At 51.1% G+C, this 21,554-nt stretch overlaps 1 protein-coding gene across 1 annotated transcript in view; it reads right to left on the bottom strand.

Annotated features, from left to right (window-relative positions):
* Positions 1-706: 706 nt before the first annotated feature.
* The window catches only part of TGME49_207865 (GCC2 and GCC3 domain-containing protein), a gene marked incomplete at both ends in the record, with an annotated part of 36,948 nt that continues 16,100 nt past the window's right edge, over positions 707-21,554 (bottom strand). Inside the window, 31 exons of the mRNA XM_018779398.1 lie at positions 707-1,033; positions 1,868-1,997; positions 2,459-2,496; positions 2,715-2,840; positions 3,352-3,458; positions 4,086-4,292; positions 4,848-4,970; positions 5,473-5,643; positions 6,201-6,476; positions 6,938-7,153; positions 7,728-7,880; positions 8,383-8,477; positions 9,044-9,146; positions 9,648-9,853; positions 10,149-10,308; positions 10,602-10,653; positions 11,579-11,688; positions 12,391-12,544; positions 13,345-13,433; positions 13,904-13,971; positions 14,384-14,529; positions 14,928-15,161; positions 15,319-15,671; positions 16,450-16,607; positions 17,210-17,377; positions 17,697-17,752; positions 18,257-18,456; positions 19,307-19,397; positions 20,180-20,283; positions 20,781-20,859; positions 21,160-21,374. Coding sequence (XP_018638507.1) covers positions 707-1,033; positions 1,868-1,997; positions 2,459-2,496; positions 2,715-2,840; positions 3,352-3,458; positions 4,086-4,292; positions 4,848-4,970; positions 5,473-5,643; positions 6,201-6,476; positions 6,938-7,153; positions 7,728-7,880; positions 8,383-8,477; positions 9,044-9,146; positions 9,648-9,853; positions 10,149-10,308; positions 10,602-10,653; positions 11,579-11,688; positions 12,391-12,544; positions 13,345-13,433; positions 13,904-13,971; positions 14,384-14,529; positions 14,928-15,161; positions 15,319-15,671; positions 16,450-16,607; positions 17,210-17,377; positions 17,697-17,752; positions 18,257-18,456; positions 19,307-19,397; positions 20,180-20,283; positions 20,781-20,859; positions 21,160-21,374 — 4,715 coding nt within the window. The remainder of the gene's footprint in view (positions 1,034-1,867; positions 1,998-2,458; positions 2,497-2,714; positions 2,841-3,351; positions 3,459-4,085; positions 4,293-4,847; positions 4,971-5,472; positions 5,644-6,200; positions 6,477-6,937; positions 7,154-7,727; positions 7,881-8,382; positions 8,478-9,043; positions 9,147-9,647; positions 9,854-10,148; positions 10,309-10,601; positions 10,654-11,578; positions 11,689-12,390; positions 12,545-13,344; positions 13,434-13,903; positions 13,972-14,383; positions 14,530-14,927; positions 15,162-15,318; positions 15,672-16,449; positions 16,608-17,209; positions 17,378-17,696; positions 17,753-18,256; positions 18,457-19,306; positions 19,398-20,179; positions 20,284-20,780; positions 20,860-21,159; positions 21,375-21,554) is intronic.

Genomic DNA, 21,554 nt, shown 5'->3' with positions numbered 1-21,554 from the left:
TAGGAATACTTAGGGAGTCACAGTTCGAGAAACGAGAGCTTCTCGTACAGTCCCTAGTCCTACAGCGGCATGCAGACAGCCGAGTGGCAGCGAGAAGGGGGAAACCGCGCTTCTGAAGCAAGTTCGTTTGAACCCCTGGTGACCCCAATCCACTTCAGGTACGATCCGCACCCTAAACAACTCAGATGCATATGTTGACACATCAATTTGCATCAATACAGTCTACAGTCGTGTATGCAAAAAGGACTAGTAGAAGGTGAACGCAGAGTCGATGGGGAGTGCCACGATCTTTTCCGTCTGAATCTTCACCAATACGCTCGTTTGACTTTTGACTCAAATTCATATATCTGCTTGCGGCAACACCGCAGCAAAACTCCATTGAGTGCCTTTGTTACGTGAATAAGATGCCCTATTCAAAGGCTTGCTTTTTCCTTTTCTGCCACTCTTCTTCTTAGTCAGTTCTGCTTCTACGTGCTCGTGTCTCATGAGTGTCTTTCCTATCCCTGCACGAAGTGACCTTGACGCGTATTCGGTGGTAGTAGGCAGAGCAGCGGGACGAGTGCGCGACTCAGAGCCGTGTCCGAGCGCAGCTTCCATCTGCTACGGTTCTGAGCTGTGGAAAGCAGAGACCCAAGACTCTGTGTTTGACAGATCCGATGGCAGATGCGTTGTACCGCGTGTATTCGCTTAGTCGACTTTCTCTCTCTCAGCGGCTCGCCGACGCACCCGACGAAGCAGGACAAAAGTGGCCGACCGGGCAAGGTGTTCCTTCAGGCTGCTCCGACCTCGCATCGCAAGTAAACCCGCCAGCGCAGTCACCAGTTGGTTGCGTCAGTCCTGTCCCCCGGCAATATTTCCCGGCGGGGCACTCCTTGCAGTGGCTTTCGGCATAGGCGCCATCGTAGTCCAGGTAGGTCCCTGCGGGGCAGGGAACCTTCTTGCCGACGGGCTCTTCGTAGTCGGGGTTGAGGAATATACGACGAATGCGGTGACGTTCTGGATCACCAAAAAGTACAGCTACAGTGTCTCCTGTCTGCGGGACACGGGAACAGGTAGGGTAACAGGACGGGGCCATGCATGAATGAACTGGAAAGCGAAGCATTCATATGGCCTCTGGGCTACCGGCAGGCTCGGACTGCATAGGTTGCTTGTGAGTGTGGGCATTGACAGTGTTCGAGGCAAAAGACAGGACAGTGAAGTCGGTAGTCAACACGGGCAGGCATACAGATGCGAAGAAAAATCAGCTGTTGCTTAGTCCCATCCCATTCACATCCTCACAGGTGAATATCCATGCGGACAACGGACCACGCACGGATACCCGGACCTGCGACCGATAAGAGTGTACGCGGGAAGGACCCCAGAGTGGTTAAGTGGAGAAACAAAGGAAACAGTCAAGTTGGTAGACGCATTGATATATATATATATATGTATATACGCAAACGTATAGGCGATGAAATGGTGGCTTGTGTGGTAGCGTACAGACAGCGCGGGCTTCAACGACTGTGATACAAGCAGGTGGATGGACACGTGACCTACAGAGCTCACGGGATGAATAGGATACGAATGTGAATCCGACGAAAGCAAAGACGAAGTGACATACTGAATGATCAGATGGATACCTCGAGCGTGTCGCGGTTTGAATCGAGAACACAGACCAGTGAAAGGATCCGTAGACAGACAGATGGAGAGACAAAAAAACTGATTTTATACAGCTATGTACATTCATATAGAGACTGACAAATGCCAAAACAGTTAGACAGTGACCCTATTAGCGTTGACTTCAGTTGGGTTGTTACTGCTGGGGAACAGGTTTGAGCAGACACAGATGAACATGCAGTTGACGGTTCGACACTACCAACTTGCGTACGGGTGTTTCCATTTGCACGCTGCCGAATCGTGATTGGATTTGGGAGTCAACGTGACCATTTCCAGCACGCGAGGCGTCAAACAAATCCACCTTCGTTGGCGTGGACTCGGAAGTGTCAATCTTCAAGACCCTGGAACGCCGGAGCGAAGGAAAAGTTTTCGGAGTGCACTTTAGGAATACCCGACTTCTTCAAGAAACAGGGTATGACGAATTCGAAAACGGGTGTAGGGCCAAGTGCAGTTACAAAGATACAGCAGTGAAGGAACTCGAATTCTTGTAAGCAGCCACGAAACGGCACCCATGCTGAAGACCGCGAGTGGATGTCAGGAGCCCTAAAGCCCATGTTTATCTGGGAAGTTTATAGAAACTCTGAGAGAGGAAGATAAACAGTTGATTACGAAACTCGGAGAAACTCGCTATTTCACCGTCGCTGTTACTGGCGATGTTCAGATACTGGAGACACGAAAAGCGGGCGGTTGTCTTCAGACTGAAGTAAGCAGGCAAATTTACAGGGAGTCAGTTTACACGTATACAGTCTCTCTGCTGCAATGCAACACACCAGTATGTGTGCCTGTGCGACCATCGACTCACATTTGAACGCCAGCGTCGTAGGCGACGAGGAACACTTTCTGGAGGCATTCGCACAAATGCGGTAATGGCAAGGGTAGTCAAACATGCGGACTTTGCCTCGGATGCTCACAGCATAGGTCTCCGTTGTGCTTTGCTGCATTCCTTGCTGTGTATCCCAGCTTCAACGCAAAGTATTTGCCCAGATGGGGAGGAGCAAGAAAAAGGGCTTAGACGTAGGAGCGCATCCGCGTACACAGGATAGCGAAGCGCAACTTACTCCACCAGCTTCAAAGCCTGTGACGGCAACAGGAGATTCCAGTTTGACGCCCGCCACGGGCCCTCCAACGATTGTCGTCAGCTGTGCACCACTCTGCGGTCCGGCAGCTTGCTGAAACCTTCGAATCTGAGGTTTACAGCGAATTTCAGAAACTCCGAAGACCGAATATAGATAGACAGGTCGATGAGGTTAAGGAGAACCGGTGTTAGCTCCAAGGGCGCGTTGCTCGTGGGATTAGCGATGACAAGGGAAGAACGAAAGCGAAGCTGTATGTGAACTGCATCAGGGGCCCCCGTGCTGTCAGCATTAAGAAATCGGAAGCGAACCAAAAAGTTCAAATGGTATGTGCCTCTCCTTGGCACACTCTGCCTGTTTTCGGTGACACACACGGCCACGGAGGTCTTTCAAGTCTCTAAGAAAACATGTTTATATAGGTCTGTTTCGCTCGCAAGGATGTGGCTCATTCGCGTCTGCTGGCAATGTGCTGCAACATTAGATTGGAGCTGTCGAAAAAAGAAAGCCGAAGCGCACACTGGGACTATTGCGCATTTGCTGCATTCCGTTGCAGATCGTTGCCTAGACCCCAGTCGTTTAGAGCCGGAGAACCCCTCGCAGTCCGAACGCTTGTGGCACTTACCCTTCCGTTTCCTGCGTCTGCGATATAAACGACGCCATTCGAACTAACCCAGACGGCTGAAGGCCTGTCCAGCTTCGGCCCCTGATCGGGTGGGTTGTCGGCGGTGTCTGGTGTGTCCACACAAGGGACAGACGAATGTCCTTTGTGGACGACTGGTTGGAGTGACTGAGAAGTTTGCGAGTCCAGAGCTTTTCACTTCCTTCTCATGTATGCCGCGGCGTGTCTGTTGGACTATGCTTCCCCGTTGTCTAACTTCCGGTACCTTGGCTCCACAGTGTGTATCTCCCACAGTTCGCCTACAACACCACGCTACGGGGGCATAAAAATATGAAACAAAACGCGCTGGTGAATACCGAAGGCGCATTTATTTGTAATTCATTTGTAACTTCTCATATTATACATGTGGCTGGATGTAAATCACTGTCACGTCTCGAATTCCTTGTCGTTGTTGATTCGCCGTGACCGCTGTAGTCAAATGTCCGAATTCGTGTGAAGTGACTGCCATTCAGTGTTTGCGTTCGCGAGCTCGACAACCAGCCTGACGCTCTTTTCTCGTCCTTGAAGTATATCACTGGCCAGTAACGCAGGTCCTACGTATGTGCGTGTGCGCAGTCTTGCACAAACGGGTGTATTCGCTCACAGAAACATAAGTATGTGAATAAAAGAGAGATACAGGAAACCCCACCTTGTCGAGGCCTCTCACTTTCTGCGTACTTCCCTGCTCCCAACCTCACCTGTCTGGGCCTGACCGAAGAGATCTGTTGCTCTGCTTGGCGGGGCCACCGGGACTTTCCTGATCCGATTATTCCCCGTGTCAGCAACGTATAAGGCAGACCCAGTAGGATCCACAGCAAACCCCTGAGGGGAACTGCAGCCCCTAGCGTCTACGACCTCCGTCGTCTTGGCGTTCGAGAGCGTATGTTGGACCACCCTTGCAACATCTACCCATACACAAACACATCAGGAGCGCTTCTGGGATATGCAGCGGAAGCAGGTGTGCCAAGTGTAAGAATGATGGAAGCGACATCTGTGAGAGAATCAGTAGCTACGTCTTGTGCAGAGTAGCGCAAGTGGAAGAGACCATGACAGCACTAGTCCGGGGCTTTTGCAGTGCCAAATGGGGTCACGAGTTGCTCTGGTTGTGCAGAGGGACAGGCCAGGCCTTCCTTCTGTAGGCCACCGCACCTACAGTGAACGAGGCAGCTTCTGCTGGACAAAGAGCCAAGGAAAACCATAAATGTTCTACGAAGCATGCCGGTCTTTAGCTTCTGGAAGGGCAAATAGACAACTTCACAAGCATTCGAAGAGTTGGAGATGAAGTAACCAGTTTCCGCCTGCCGGGGCGTGGCTAGTGTTTCCGTTCGCCAGACCACGATCGTAGTTGTTCGAACTAATTTGGTTCCATCAGTCTCGCACGCTGTCGCTGGAAATATCTCAAGAGAAGCGTCCCGGCCGAGTCAAGCGTTTTTGGGATCCCAGCAGTAGGGCTCTCTTACCGGAATATAATATGTACAACGTTTCTTGGTTGGGCGACAGTGCAAGTCTTGTTGGTTTAGCAGTTAGAATCCAGCTCGAATCTCCTTGACGCAATCCCTGGCCTATGTAGGTTGTTACTTCCCCTGAGAAGGAAATGGCGACACAAACCATAAGACATCGCTGCCACCCTCTTCTGATCCGAGGTCTCCAGGCCTGCGTAGTGAATAGGACCTCCTTCCACCAACATCCAGGTCCTCGTACACACAAGAAGTCCCACTCGGCTATCAACTCAGTCGACAGCGCGCATTGGAACATTCTTCTGGGAAACGCAAGCATGCGTGGCAGTGTCGGACGAGACCTGTCCATGCTGTTCAACTGGAAAGTAGGAGCGGCTATGTGGAATGTCTTCCAATGTAGTCAAACCCCGTGATCACATTTACGCCGCACACATGCTTGCTCGACTGCCAGTCCGACCTTCTTGCATGCGTGTCATTTTGGGGTTCATCCTGCTCTTTACCCTTCGAAGTGAACTGAACATCCCTTTCTCTGACAAGAGCAAAGGCCCTTCTGGGTTGTCCTCAGTCTATACTTCACTTGCATCCCTGTCCTATAATGCACGCTTGTATTCCACTTTAGAAGACTCACCCGTGACGGCATCGAGTCGTGCAACTCGTTGGTTCCCTGTGTCAGCAATGAAGATGTCGCCGTTGCTGGTACGTACAGCATCTTGGGGACCATTTAAGAAGGCCTTGCTCGCATCTACTCCTTCTGCCGATTTGCCGGGGTAACCGACACCCGCCACGAGGCGAGTCAAGACTGAAATAAGGATGCAGGGGCACAGGAGCAGAAGGCAAGAACAGAAGAGCAGAGCAGCAAAATCCCAACTCGTCTGGCTAGGTAACAAACGAGATTCCGTGGCGTGGCGAGAATGAGTCGGAGCATAAGCACTTGTGGTGTGACACCGCGTCTGAAGTCAGCGACTGTAACTTGACATGCACACTGTTACAACAGTCAGGCTTCAAGGTGTGCGCAGCGTGGCACTTCGCTGTCACTATAAAGTCGTGTAAGTATCGAAGATATTTGCGTCTGTCACCGTTGGCCCATGCACGCCACCAGCGGTTGCACTGAGTCTCAGCAAACACAGTCCAAAAACATGTACGCCCATAGGGTGTGGGAACAAGAGACTTTTTCAGAGTGTGATGGTTACAACTAGGAGTGTATCGCAACCCTAAATGAACCACGTGCCGAAAAACACTTCGGATATGGGGAACACAGGTGCTAGCTGTTAAAAACCGCTGCCACTCAGAGATAAAATTGTATCTTTATCTAGCCCGCCTTCCTTGGTTCCGTGCAAAAACGTCCTCCAACAGTACCTGGTGGACAGTAGTAACCTGCTGGACACTTGTAGCCTTGTAGATTCTCGGAGCAGGCACTGCCGCTGATCGCTTGCGTTGGAGTCGGCGTAGTAGATCGGGCGCCGCAAATGAACCCCGGTGAACATGCGGCCGTGGGCTCCGACAGTCGGGAAGTGTCACAGTAGTAGTTTGCTGGGCAATCGGTGGGTTGGGAAGACCCTCTCGGGCAATAGGACCCAGGGGGACAAAATGTCTTGGGATATCGGAGACCCGTCCCTACAGGGCAGTAATACCCTGAAGGACGAAAGGAGTAGAATCGAATGTCGGCGAATGCAGCCGCTACACAGGCGATACCAGTCTGGCAGGGTATGAGAATAGCATAGGTTGACTCAGCCCTGTGACTTTCACAGGAAAGCAATACCCCCGTAGAAATTATAAACAAAGGTCTTGAAGGAGCTTCGCTATCTCCGGAAGCCTCTCCTAGGATTACCTTATTGCTTTCAGGTCCGCATACAACTTCAAATATGTACAGGGGATACATAGTTGAAAAACGCACACAACAGCCATGAATCAGAGTTGCCATGGATGATTAGTGACAGGAGCATGCGTAAGGCCGTGCCATGCTAGTGATCTTACGCGTTTAAAAAGGTATCAAAGGTGAGACAGTTTTTTATTGTTGGAATCACTTCCACCATCCATGCAGAAGACATTTATTGAAACAGATGTCAAACGCTGGTTAAAAGCTGCTGTCATACCTGGAAGGCATTTTCCGACAGGCTTTGTTAGGCCTGGAACATCGCAGAAATGGCCGGCCAAGCACTTGGTACAGGTGTCTGCACTGGTAACCCCTTCCTGAGCTGAAAAAGTTCCAATTGGACAAGGGAAAGATGTACCCGTTCCGGACGCAGACGGGCAGTAATACCCTGCCGGACAAGGTTTTCCTTCCATGGCGCCAAATTCACAGTAGTTGCCTGGAGGCACGCACAATATGGAGAAGAAGTTGACATCAGTTTGGCCAGATGCTTGTTCGGATCTCACGCCGACTAAGAAAACAACCTCCGTGACAAGCGTCTTATCTGGGGCTAAACAAAACGGCAATAAAAAGCTGACGCTTAATGCAGTGGGTTCAAAATATATTTGTTGTTGGTGATACAGCTCCACAGTGGCTGTAAACAATAACGCATCCCAGGCATCCAACACGTGGGAAGCCGCGTACATGCAGACATTTCCCCAAGCCAACCCGTGGGAATAGATGTGCATGCGATCAGCTATGGGTCCCCATATATCTGTTCGATTGTTCACCTCCACACCTGCCCGCCTCGCATGTATGTATATATATAAGCATCTAGTACACATGTGTAGCGACAGAACGAACAAGAGACACACATCAGGCACCCACGAGACTGTAACGTCGCACAGCCACGTGCAAGCTCTTGTGACCTGTGGTGTGTCCTGGGCTGCTAATAGATGTTTCCTCCACGTATAATCTCCTTGTCTAGCGTTTGCGCTTCTCAGCACACCTGTCGACCCTCCTCTACGTCGTACCTGTGCTGCATGGAAGACAGGACTCCTGCCCTGAATCAGGCTGCACAGTACCAGCTGGGCAGGGAATAGCTTCCACTGCTCCCCGAGGGCAGTAGTGGCCTCCAGGGCATGCAGCGTGTTGAGCGGAGTTTGCTCCCTTCGCACAAAAGTAACCTGTTTGAAACAGACATGTTTGAAACATACATCGGAGAAAGTGTTCAGTAGTGAAGGGTAGGAGTGCCCCTGCGATGCCGCAACCATTCAGTGTTGACGTGGGGGAGAAATGACTCCGGACACAAACAGACCTTCTCTCTCCAAAAGGCAGGAACTCAACTGCATACGAAGAACGGGAAGTGCTCAGGCGAAACGTTTCTTGTGCGGAGACGCGCACGGGAACCGTGAGTGTAAGACATTATTTTTTAGAAGAGGAAACAAGTATATGTCTTGTCTAATTGGTTTTCTACATACATTTAGTCTGATTGTTCGCTGGACGGTCTCGTTGTAGATGAAGCGATTGAGCTCTCCTCACGCGCACCTGGCATAGTCTCGGTTTCCTTGGCTGTTACGTATTCTCTATCAAGGCTACGCACTCTCGCTGATATAGTCCGGACTCCATTTCCGCACTCACAAGTGTTCCCTCCGCATTCCGTGCCTCTCTGAACAGCGGTGTACTTGCCTGGATCACAGGTTCCTGTCGGTTCCTCTTTGCCTGTCCCACTGCAATAGAAACCGGCTGGGCAGTCTAGGCATTCTTTCTCCGATCTCCCGCCTCTAAGGTGTAATGCAGGGATGCAGCGTAAAACAGCGCCAACAGAACGCAGAAATTGTTTGAAAATTGTGTTTTGTTGTCCACATAACACGGGAGCCTACGAGGAAGGAAACATGTATCTCTCTTTTGCACCTGTTCAGGAAGCTTATGGTAACAAGAGTCCTCTTTTTGAGGACGAAATCCTAACATCTGTCCCACTGATCCCGTGAGTTCAATCCCTGCGCACGTGAAGACCTGTCTTATATATATATATATATATCTGGGACTCCAGAATGCGGGACTACAATCTTCCGTCGCTAACATGTCTCCCTGAAACGTTCTTTGTTCGACCATTGAATGTCCAAGCGATAGATTCTGGAGACGAACATGTTTGTCTAAGTGTTCGGGTGATGCCGAAGTCGGTAGCACAGCAGAGGCGCGGATGGTTAGAGATGCACGAGTTGGAATTTATCATGAGGCCACAGCTGGCGCAGTGGCAAAGAACAGAGAAAACTAGGTGCGTATGCACAAGCAGACGACAACCCAGTGAGAGACCCTCTGGTGATCTGGGCAGGACACTGACCCCTACCTTGCTGGCAAGTACTTTCCTTCTGGGCATGCTTCCGCTATCCCGTTAACGCAGAAGTGGCCCTTCGGGCAGAGACTTGCCGCTTCCATGGTGTTCAGAGACCCTGGAAAGAAACGTAATGAGTACAAAGGTTTCGACAGAACGACGAGATAGTTATACCGCCTTGCAGAAGAACCGTATTGGACTTCTCAATGGCGCCACCTTGTCTCAGCATTCGGAACTCAGGATGCACTGTGTAAATCCAAATCGCGTTGCACCTTCCTCGTGCGCCTATTAGGCTGGCCCCGGATTGCGGAACACCACTTTCGTCTGGACGACGGCAGACAAGGGAATGTGTGGCGTTCATTCCTACATTGGATTCACACTGTTTTCTTTTTGAGACCTACAGTCTTGCCAACAAGTACGTTTGGTGAGTTGGTTGTGGCAGGAAGACGCAACGCCTCTGTGAGGCAAAGAGATATGGAGAAGCAGGGAGGCTGCAATTTATCGGCATGCGGTAGAATCTAAGTTCAGAGAAAGAAACGAACGCTGGTGTCCGTGCCCAGATATACGAACGGCTCCAGCCTCGCAACGAAGATAGAGACCCTTCGTAGGTCCGGTTTACCGTCAGGGCAGAGATACCCCGCAGGGCAAGGTCCCTGCTCTTGGCTGGCTGCTGTCGCTTGGCAATAATGCCCCACTGGACAAGCCACAGGCTCGGATGCACCTGCAGCGCAGAGCTCTCCAGGGCCACACCGTCCTCCCTCCCAACAAATGCGCCAGTAAAAGATGGTATCTCGATACTCTCCCGCAGCTGTGTATACGCCGCATCTGGTAAACGACACACAGCAAGAACCCCAAAGCTGAAAATGTAAGCGCAGCGTTGTAGTCGTGGCTGCAGTCGATCCCTTAGACATACCAACCCAGAGTTCCGATGTCAACAACTGCGTGAAATAGGACTACAGACGCTGCATAACAGACACATCAAACGTGAGTTCAACTCGATGACACTCCGTCCCTCTGCTGTAATTAAATGTGTATCTTATCTATCTGAGTCTGGAGAGGGTCCGCCTAATCGTGTCCGTATCTGAGATCGCAGCAGCTGTGGTTTGTGGTCTGCTCCCACCGTAGGTGGAATCTTCCGTCGACTGTTTTCACGACCCCTTCACAGTCTTCAGAAGCAGAGCACGCCTCAAATGCGTCCACCTTGCTTGTGAACCCCGCGGGAATCGTGTTGTGACAGGTTGTCGTCTGGCCCCCCCTGACAGGAGCTGCAAAGTAGCAGTCTGGCGAAACGAAGGGCAGGAAAGAAAAAGTGGAACGCAAGGGGAATCTGTCTGGAATCCCTACATATCGCTTCGTGCCCTGTGTGCTGAAGGGTTTCTGTCATGGATCAGGAAGAAAGGTTATTGCAGATCACAGGCATCCGATAAGAATTTCGGCAAACGAACTGGTCAGGACTACACCTCTGGACGCGATTCCCGCCTCAGCGGGTGAAGTGGCTACAGCAGATGTCTGTTCAATGCTTCCAACACAGTCAAAAGTCGTTCGACACTGCGGTGGTTTAGTGTCGCCTTACCGCTGGTTAGTGGTTGGCTAACTATATTGTACTGTTTGCAGTAGAACCCTGCCTGAGCCACAAGCCGCATCAGACACACTTGCGCAGAATCTCACTATCGTCTAGTGGTGCTTGCACATTTGGTGGAGTCTAAGAATAGCAGCTTCGCTGTTTAAAGATGTGGAAACAGTTACTGGAACGAACGACTGCATGTCTGCCAGATGAGAGAGCACCTACACCTTCTGTACATGAATTATCAGTTCGCTTCTCAGGTAAAGAAAAGCTTCAGTCAGGAGCTCTTTCATCCAGTCTCCCACAGAGAAGTCCAAATGCTGTTTTTCTATGGAACTAGTCCAAAGACAGTGCTGCACGGGGTGAATGCGTTTTGTTCTAGGGGCAGAAATCACAGTGTACGAACGCGTGGCGTTGCCTCTACTGGCATGTGCCTCGTAGACGTATGCGTACAACGAGTCGCCAAGCACCTGTTATGAATTCTGTGCTTGCGGTCGAGCATGCAAGCACGACCCAGGTGCGTCCTCTGAATCTGTGTACAGGTATTGTGTATCCAACGATACCAGCGTCAAACGTAAAGGCAAGCAAGTTCCATTGTTCATCAGTTGCCGTGACTGTACATGAAGGCTAACTTTCGAGGCTATCTTCTACAACACTGCGCAACATATAAATGCTGCATTTCCGCGTGAAGGCAGAGAGCGGAGCCAGTTAGAGAGAGAAGTGGTAGGGGAAACCTGCCTTCGGGAATAAGCAGACCTCCCCAGACGTTGCTTCAGTTCTTTGGATCTACTCGAAATTCGCCTTTTTGGCATCGATCTAAAAAGACGAAACTATAATTAGGGCTCCTGTTACGTCCCTCTGAGACACCAAAATCATTGGCACTGCCTCGTCTATTATTAAAAACAATTCTAAATTCAAACTTAATCCGTTCAATTCTTTTGAAGTAACACGAAAACGGTCGAGAACCGAAAATTCAGGAGTCATACCTTGCATTTGCCTGATGCTTGCGTGAGACCAAAATCCCCGCAAAAATCGCCTTCTCCGCATGGTGTGCAATCGGACAGAGACGTGGCGCCTGTGTTAGCTCTGAAGGTGCCTGCAGCGACCACACGCGAACGGCAGTTTCAAATAGAGGATTCAGCATGACAAATGGAGCTGCCTTGCACACGAAGAGACCGAGAATTGCATAAGACTGTTGAAAGGGCAAGCAATATGTCAGCCAAACAGTGGTTAGCTGATCTTAAGAAAAGTCATCCTAGGCTCGAGATGTCACTTTCGGGGGGTCATCTATCCGAGTTGTGGAAAGTCCCCTCCGGTGGCCTAAAATCATAATCTGCAGGTCTCTCTGGTAGTGCGTTTTAGGTGCATTTCAAGGATGTAGCATTACCAGTAAGGGTGTCGCTGTTGTCCGATTTCTCAAGTGAAAGCAGACAAACAGAACCAAGCATAGCTCCACGTGAGGCAGAAGCACCTACACAAGAGAAGATGCTGTTGTATCGCGTGTTTCCGTACTCTGGAACTCTTTCCTGTGTGTAGCACCAATGTACGTTGCACAAGCAAACGCAGGAATTCTCGTCTGCAACTCTCGCGTAGAAATAAGTTTCTGACCGCGTCTTGAACTCAAATCGAATCTCATGCCTCAGCCTGACTGGCTCCATGTTCGAGCAAAGTTGCTTCCCTTTCGAGAAAATTAGAGTCGTGTGGCCCCTGACAGCATTTCGAGTCCTGTCAAGCCTGTGTGTTTTATGCCACATTCTTCGGTTCTGGTTTGTTCAACGAAAACCCCTTCGGGACTTACCAGGAGGGCACAAGTTTTCCTGGCCGTGTTTTGTGCCGGGGGGGCAAAAGGAGCCGGCCGGACAAGGCGTCTCGCCAGTCGCAGCCACTCCGCAGTAACTCCCAGCTGAGCATTCCACGCACGTGCTTTGCCCTTGTTGACTCTGGTAAGTCCCCTGAAAAGAAATCCAGAGAAGGTGCAAGTGAGAACAGCATATCCCATTCAGAAGAACTGACTGCTAAACGGGAGCCCGGCGCCCTTCGCTCTTGAAGAAATCGGACGAACGTCAAGATAATCAGGAAAGGTTTGCTCAGCCACTGGTTCACCCGGAGCGTAGCGATTTATTCCTGATCTAATGTGCTCACACTGGAAGAGCTCAAGTCGCATGAACAGAGACCGGCGTGTTCCGCCATGCACACGGTTTTGAATAATGGGTAATGCCGCCCGTTCTTCTCTGGTGGCATCAAAAGCTTGAGGCACATTCGTCGGTTACCGCATTTCTGCATTCCGGAAGACGTGCCCTACGTAGGTCCCCTCCGGACCAGGAAATGAACTGTGGAAGCGCTGGGTGATGCTGTTCAGAATCCGATTCCGTCTTCACTTCAAAAGATGTTAAATCAGCCTAATGCATTTGGCGAGTTCAATGTATGCTACAATCAAGACATGAAGTCACGAACAGGAGCTAAGGAACCACACGCTTCAGTGCCAGTGGATTCGTTTAGATACAGCTCATCAAAAGCAGACGCATCTTCCTCTTCATCGGAATGAGCAAACGTGACACCAATACATCCGCCTGTACTGGAAGAGACGAAAAGGCGTATGATTTAGAAGAAACGGCCGTATTAGAGTTGCAAGAGTGAGTCAGTTCGTTAATGCACTCAGAGGACGCAGCAGAGTTTCTCAGGACCTCGCCAAGCGCGCGAATGAGTGCGCGGGCCTTTCCATTTAGGAGTAGGTATCATTTTCTTCACTCACAGGCTGGCAAGGGCTGGGGGCCGGCGAACCACCGGGGCACTTTTTGCCGGGAGGGCATTCCTTTCCTGTAGGCGTCGCACTGTCGCTTCCTGAGAACACAACGTGATCCTTTGAAACAGTGGTTCTGAAAGAAAATGGAGTGTCACGTCCGATTTCGCGGTTTTCTGTCATGTTCCAATTCACGCGAAAACCAAGAACGCTTCTTTACACGTACTGCACAACTCGGCTGCACACTTGCAGAGAACTGTATTCTTCCCTATCTTTCTTCTGGCAATGTCATTTGCTCTGCAAAATTGTACGTCGTCTTCCATATAGGGTGACTGGCAAATCTTAAGACGCCACATCGGTCCAACTTCGAAAAAGACAGTACGCTTTCCGCTTACCAGCTGTCATACGCCTGAAATGTTGGAGGACACCACTTGGGGATGGTCGATACCCAAGCTGAATCTGACTGTTAGTGTGCTTTCCAGACGTTTTCGCGTGTGGCATACGATGCGAAAGCAGTCGATCAGCAATAACTGTTCACATGGCATCGATATCCAACGGATGGTTTCCGTACCGGCTTCGCAGTAGTAGCCTTCACCGCACGGCCCCACCGGCTTCGTCAGGCCTGGTTGGTCGCAGAACCTGAACGTACACAGGTACCGCAGAGGTCCCGCAAACGCCCCTTCACATGTTGCCATAGAACGCAGAGGTGTGCATACATCACGCACCCTCGAGCTCCACATTGAGTCGCGCCTTTCCATTTTGTATCAGAGAGGCTGACTTTGTACGAGACTGGTCACTGACTCCAATTATGAGACACAGGCAACCAAGTTCTCTATGACTGCCGTAACTACCAGCCCTGCGGAATGCTTAAGACAGCGAAGCGGAGTGACAACCGTAGCTAAAGAGGAGTACAAGGACACTGAAGCTAAAGGAAAGAGGGCCTGCACAGCTCGCACGGACAAGAAAGCGTATGTAACGATGCACGCGTGAACGGACTGAGTTAAAGGGTTAGATGGAACCCGTTTCTACTATGTTCACCGAAGACACTTACGATCCGGCGTCGCAAGGGACGCAAGCTTTCTCGTCAACGGCTCGTGGGGAAGGCCCATAGGTACCAGCATTACATGGGGTAGGTGTGTGCGTTCCGACGTCACAATATGTCCCTGCCGGACACGGACCGAAATTTTCCGTTACATCCTGCATGCAAATCAAAGTCGAACGGCTAAGGCTCCCTGTGATCGGAGGAAGGCAGGCGTTGGCATCATTACTATCCATAACAGATGTGAATTCCGAATCGCACGAGTCTCTAAGCGATGTATCGTCGGTGATTTGTCACAACCACGTGAATGTATGATGCGTGACAGAAGACGGAGTTGGTGGCAGCACCACGACTAAGGCATCCATCGCCCTCGTGATCAGATGTTCGTCCAGTGTTCGAGATTTCATGTGCACTTAGTGTCAGCCCCATGTTTACTTCAACGATTTCCTGTTCTTCTCGTTTACACAAGTCTCACAGACTTGCAACAGGCCTGTTTCGGAGAGGGACGGAGTCCTCTTGCTAGCAGGCAGGTACGGCTCGTTATCAAAACCCGTACCTCTGGAGTAGGTGATCGACTTCCGGATTTGCAGAAATACCCCGGCGCGCACTTCCCAGTTTCCACGGAGGCGCCCGGTCCCGAGCAGTAGTGGCCAGCAGTGCACGCAGCACATTCCGAAACGACTGATGCCGTTGCAGCCGAAGAGAATGTCCCAGGAGGACAGAGTAACGGTGCTGATGAACCTGCAGGGCAGTATCTGCCGGCGCCGCATTCTGTGGGTTGTGACATACCCTGTGTTCAAACACGGAACTCGAAAGGGGTAGCGGCACATCAGATGGACGCAGATATCTGACGTAATCCCTCTGAACATAAAAAGCTATCTCCAGCGAACAGGCACGGACAAGACCGAGGGTAATTCACGTACGTCCCTTTTCCTGTCGAGACTGACCAGCTCCGGGCAGTAGTAGCCCTCAGTACACGGTTTGCACTGTGCTTGACTCCGTTCATTTTGGAATGTGCCGGGAAGGCACGCCACGGGACCAGAGCTCCCGGCTGGAGAGTAATGCCCTTCGGGCACTGGGTGTTGAGTCCCCGTCCTCGCACCGCCAGTACAATAGGATCCAGCAGAGCAAGGCTTCAAGGGATTCGCTTTATCTGATCCGTCACAGTAGAATCCTGGCTTGCAGCTGATGCAGTCGTCCTGGCTCGTCGACCCCGCAAAGGGAATATACGCTCCTTGGGGGCAGCTCTCTGGCTGTTGTGCTCCAGATCCGCAATAGTATCCCAGAGGGCACAGACTGCCTGGCGGGAGTCCACAGGGCATCCACAGGACACAATCTCGAATATCAGATGTAGAACGTCTGTGTCGTAAATGGGGAACAAGTCGTTTTAGTCCTACGCAGTGAAAAAGCATGCAACCAGCACTACACGTCAGTTAAGAGACCTCTGTGACCTCTAGTCGAAGTACGAAACGCCTGGAAAGTCCCTGTCTACAAAATCTGAGGTCACACGATCCCGTACCACTTCACAGTTGGCCGTCCTCTATCATGTTAAGAACCCGGAAGCCTCGGGAAGGGAGATCCATGCTACGGCTGCCCCGAAGCTTCGCTTCGCTCTAAAAAGGCAAGAGCCCCATGCCTTATCATTAGAGAGCGTTACGTAATGATCACGGTAGAAATGAAGTTGTCTTGAGGCCCATAAAGAAACACTGTAACGGGTCACGACTGCATGGCCATCGTTTCATGGAAAGGACCGAGAACAGAGGTGATCTTGTCGAATCTACTAAAGATCTCCTTTCGCTAGTTGCCCGCGAGAGATCGACCTCGGTAAGACCCGATGGTCAGCCAAATTGAGGTGTCTTTATGCCACTTGGATTCGTGAAAAGATGTAACTAGTGCATCGGCGTGTGTGAAAATGCTCTGCTGTCACTAGAGCCTAGACGCCTCGTTCCACAGCTTCTAGACAAAGGCTACAGCAGTCGAGTGTAAAATCTTTTCTCGCGTTACCTGTTGTGACCTTCTAATGTTGCAGCAGACTAGCGAGTTTGAATAAATGCTCTCTGTTCAAGTCTGATCCTTACCAGTGACACCGTCCGTCGGTGTGGAGACTGTAGCACCTCTGATGCACAAATAGCCCGCCTCGCAATCTCCTGCTTCTTCTACGGCACCAAGCAGAGGGCAATACTTTCCCGCTGGGCACGCTGTGCACGCTTCCAAAGAATCCCCATCGGGATCCGTTCTGGGTGCGCCAAACAGGGAAGAAAAAAGGCAAATAAAGCCAGGCAAGGTAAGACTCGTGTGGCCATGTCACTTGCAACCATTAAGGACAAATTTCCATGGTTCGTGGATCTGTTTTCTGCCACAGAAACCATTGAAAGGAATTCTGACACTGAATGCATAACGCGCAGCACTATATCTCTCCCTTCCGTGGACTTTCAGAGACCAGATTTCCGCACTTTCCTAGTCCGGACTGCCAAACAAACTCTCTCGCGGCAATTCAAATCCTTCGACCCCCCGGGGCCGGACGCCTTTGTTCCAGGAAAGAATCGTTTCACGTGTTGCCTAGCACTGGAGCAAGTTTGACAGGTCGTCCTTGAACGGCATTGCCAGTGGCATTCCCCGTTCTCCTTCAGGTATGGCCACAGCCGAAGGCGATTTAACAACAGTGAGCAAGACGCCAAGCAGGCTGCAGCCGGCAGGAGAGTAAGGAGGAATGGTTCTGTGCAAGACGCAAGGACCTTTTCAGGCATTTGCCATAATTTCTGCACTATTCGTGCCACGCTTACTGTGTTCACTACAGCTGATGAAACCACTCGACAGCAGACGCAGTGTACTTCTTACCTGAAAGTGCCAACGGGGCACGGTACGGGCAAATGTGTTCCGCCTAGACAATAGTGTCCAGCAGGGCAGGACAGGGGCTGTGTTTCCGCGACGGTGTCGCAGTAGGTGCCCGGAGCACAAGGCAAGCAATCTTCTTCCCGTTGTCCCCCTGGCTGGTTGAGATACGTCCTGGGGATTGGTTTCAACACAAAGACGTACAGTGCTCAGTGGGGACAATCGGTTCCTCCCAGAAAGCAAGTGGATATCTGGTTTACAGTGGCTTCCCTCGAAGAACAATGGGAACCACTGTCGAGGTCTGACCTGAAAGGTGGATCCCTTGTTTTCCAGGGGGGTCCCACTGAGACATAGTTACGCAGGACGCAACTATTCAGGTTCCACGGAAACGCGGGTACTGTGCTGCCTCATTCTAAGGGTATGCCAGTAAACACAGGATCCCATCAATGCATGTCGCGTCGTCTGTGATATGTGCTGAGGCCTGACAGCTTACCCTCTCGGGCAGGGAACAGCGTGGGGCACTGTAGAACCCTCAGGACAGTAGTACCCCTGTCACGACAGACCAAGACAAAAGCCAGAGACACGGCCAGTATGCTTTTATCTTCACACAGTCAGTAGAGTTGGTCCTCCAGCCGGGTAAGCCCCTGGAACAATTGCGATTCAACTGTGAGTCTTGTATAAGCGCTCTTTATAAGAGCCACGTTGTACCGGCACGTCAGGTGTCACAAGTTTCCCTGCATGCGCTCTTTGACACGGACAGATGCGCCAGCGAAACAGACACTGGGAAAGCTTATTTCTGCACAGACGGCTCCGCTTGCATCAAAGTGTTTCACTGCCGTCCTCTCTCGCCAAAAATATGTCGTGCCTTGGAAACAGTACACTTGCAGCTCAGATACATATCCAACCACAGCGCCAATTTTGTGGGGTTGTACATCACCATGGCGGCATGGAAGAAGAAACGAGAGCAAAGTTGCAATTCCACGGCGACTCTCTGTCTCCTCGTCTTTTACTGGTCCAAGTGTCAGACCGTATCTGCCCCCAAGAAATGCCTACCGCATCACACTTCCCGTCTCCTGCAGCGGTCTTTGCTCCGCCTCCGGAGTAAACCCCTGCTGGCAAAGGTTGGCACTCCTCTGCGCTCGCCGCGCCCAATTCATCGTTGTAGGTTCCGGGACGACAAAGAATCCCCTGAGCATCAGACGTCCCCGTCAAGCAGTAGGAGCCTGCGGGGCATTTAGTCGCGGTCCCGCTACCTGAATCGATGCAACAAGGAGAGTCCCCAGGCCTGCTCTGGAAGCGTACTCAGACAGCGTGCCTTCGTTTGAGCATCCTGAGTTTTCAGGGGAGAAACATTTCCCCTTGTCTTTACACTGCAGAGTATCCGTGCAGCAACCAGAAAACGCCATATATGCCAGACGAGATAGAACGGTCAAACTTGGTACACATCCTGTTCGCTTCACCATTGTGTGTTCCCGTGCACCTCAATATGACACCGTACATCTGGATATGCGGACTAGTAAAACATCTGGCATAACTGTCCCCTTCCCAAATCTCCATCGCCGGCTAGTTTGCGTGAAAACACGGCAACGAGGTGTCTGGACGCTGCGCGAGCTCGCCGAATAGCGTGTCTTCCCTCTCTTCTGTCGTGTTCCTTTCTTCATTTTCAAGTGAAGCCACCTCCGTGCTGCAAGGCATTCGCTCTCTTCTGTTCCTGGGTGCCTGTCGCCCTGGCAACGCCGGGCCACTGAAGTTTCACGACAATCGGAAGTACGAATTGAAAGTGCGCAAATGTGTGCCTCATTTGCGTTATTCACCCACCCCACCACACGGCCCACGGAGATCACCCCGGAAGCCAACAAGTTAGGCTTCCCTCGTTTGTAAGTGTACGTCCAGATGCAATGTGCCCGGTTCCCCCGTGATTGCCGCTGATATGGAAATGTAAAATTGAAACACAGATATGAATAAGTAGGGCGAGTGGATGCGCATACGGGCAGTGCCATGTCTAAGGTTTCGTGTACGGCCTCCCTGACAGGCGTTGGTGGTGCTAAGCTGCAGTGGAAGAAGACAGGAAACTTCCGCCGCTCCTAGGAGCGGTCCACATACTTAGACCTGGTGTTGGGCAAGTATAACCAGCCGGGCACGGGTGGTCGAGCATGTCTTCTTCAGACATTCCGGCGGAGCCGCAATAGTAACCCTAGGAACACAGCGTAGTAGCAAAAGGAAGTCTGAAGTAAAAAAGCAAAGAACCCAGAGAAACGCCGATACCCTGGTGGCGTCTTGATGTCTTCTTCGGTTTTATCACAGGATGTTCGCTGGAGGTACAATGGGCGCTTGACATTTTTCCTCCTGTAACGCCTGTATGTGAAGCGGAACCAGCTGATGAAGAAAGCAGTCACATTACACTTTTCCCTTGATGGCATCGGCCGCAATAATAGACGGTTAAATCTATTGTCGCCAGTCCCATCGACTGAAAGACGGTCCCGCACTGTATCTTCTGGTGTATATATATGGCACTCGTTTCTTCACTCGTAACGCAGACGCATCAAGCTGCGTTCAGTCGAAAGGACTGCGCTAGTAGGAGTCTACTGATGTGAGGCCACGTCTTGTCGGTGAACATGTTTATCATGGTGCGTGAGGTCTTGAGCCGCCACGCAACACCTGTCTCTAAATGAATCATGGCGCTTGTCACGTAGCAACAATGCACCATGCAACAGCACGCAGACGCAGCTCCAACTCTGGCATCCGTGCCAAGATCAGATTAGAAGCTGTAAGTGGAACCTGTTGGAACATGCGTAAGTCTGTTCATTTCGTTATACCGATTACCGTATTACATGAGCGCAGACAGGCAACCCTTTTACAGTGGAAATAAATACAAGTGCTTCTGCACTAGTTCGGGCAGCACGATGTGGTATCCGTCACGAATGCTCGAGCGCGTTTCCTCGAACACGGTTCGCCGCAATGGTTCATAAGCATTACCGGTTTACAAGCGAGACACGAACTACTCCCCAAGTACTCGCCGACTTGGCAACGCTTCAAGGCAACCAGGGAGCACTCGATTCCAAGAGCTGGGTCCAGTTTTTCTGTAATGAAGTAAGTCCACATGCATGCCACGCAGGTGCGACCACTACAGTCCTTCTGAGCAGAAATGTTATGCAACGGACAATTCAGAAAATCTAGTCGAAAGCAGATGATAAGCTGTGCAAAAATCGAATAATCTGACTGAATGTCAGGAAAGTGATGGTGCCAAAGCAACAATCGCGCGTTAAAGGAACACGAAAGGAAAACCAGATCAGCTGTCTCATCTTTTCTCTCGTCCACCTGTCATGAGTCTGTCTGCAGCAACCTTTCTCTCGTGTGATGGAAGGCACGCTTCACCCGACTCTGTCAGCACTGCATACATGTACAGGGATCTTGTTTTGGACACGAATTTACTGTGCTATATTCGATGGTCCTAGTACCCTTCAGCAGTTCCACTGTTTCGATTCACGGGCATTGAAGCATTGTGCTTCAGCTCGAGTGCCCAAGTCTGTTTTTTCACTTCGGTGTCCATTCCTGCGTTGCGTGACTCCTGGCTCACCTTGCGGGCACGGGAGGGGATCTACTGTCGCCACAGGACAGTATTCATTTTTTCTGCACTTCAAGCACTCTTGCTCTCTCTGTGACACAGGCATTCGAAGTCACACACACTACGAAAACAGAAATGTGTATTCGTATATACCGAAACCATCATGCAAGAAAAAGGTTCCAAGGTGAACTTTGTTCGATCTGTCTGTCCGTGAGTAGACTCAGACAGGGGGAGGGCTTGAGGCTAGAACCTAGACCGGCGACTTTTGAATAACAAGACAAGCACGTAGGCTGAGAAACAGTCTCCTTGAAACCGGTGGAGTTGTTCTCGGCAAAACTTCCCCCCTCTCCCGAAGTGCGACAATGGTTGCCGTCTGCCAGCTGCTCCTTACGGTCAGATTCGGCCTCGCTGAAAACGTGTTCACAGGGCACGGAGTATTCCACGGATTGTCGGACCCCGCCAGGCAGTAGTATCCTGCGGGACAGTTCTTGGGCGTCGTACTTGCCGGAGGGCAATATCTCCCTGCTGGACAGCTTGTGCATTTCGCCTTCCCTTGGCCGGAATATGTCCCGCCGGGGCACGGAAATTCGTGTTTGTACCTCGTCCCTACAAACGACCGGGCAGGAACACTAGTATTCAGACGACTGGAGTGGCAAAGGGCACTGCTTGTGAGAACGTTCTTCCTCCTTCAGGCAAGCATGCAGAATATACCATCCTCCACCGATTGAAGAAGCAGCGGTTCTCGAATCATGCGAAAGCAGAAAGATGTCCCTGCCATGAGAGACC

Source organism: Toxoplasma gondii, chromosome Ib (genome assembly GCF_000006565.2).
Source record: "Toxoplasma gondii ME49 chromosome Ib, whole genome shotgun sequence".
Classification (NCBI taxonomy): Eukaryota; Apicomplexa; class Conoidasida; order Eucoccidiorida; family Sarcocystidae; genus Toxoplasma; species Toxoplasma gondii.
This window is presented reverse-complemented; position numbering and strand designations above follow the sequence as displayed.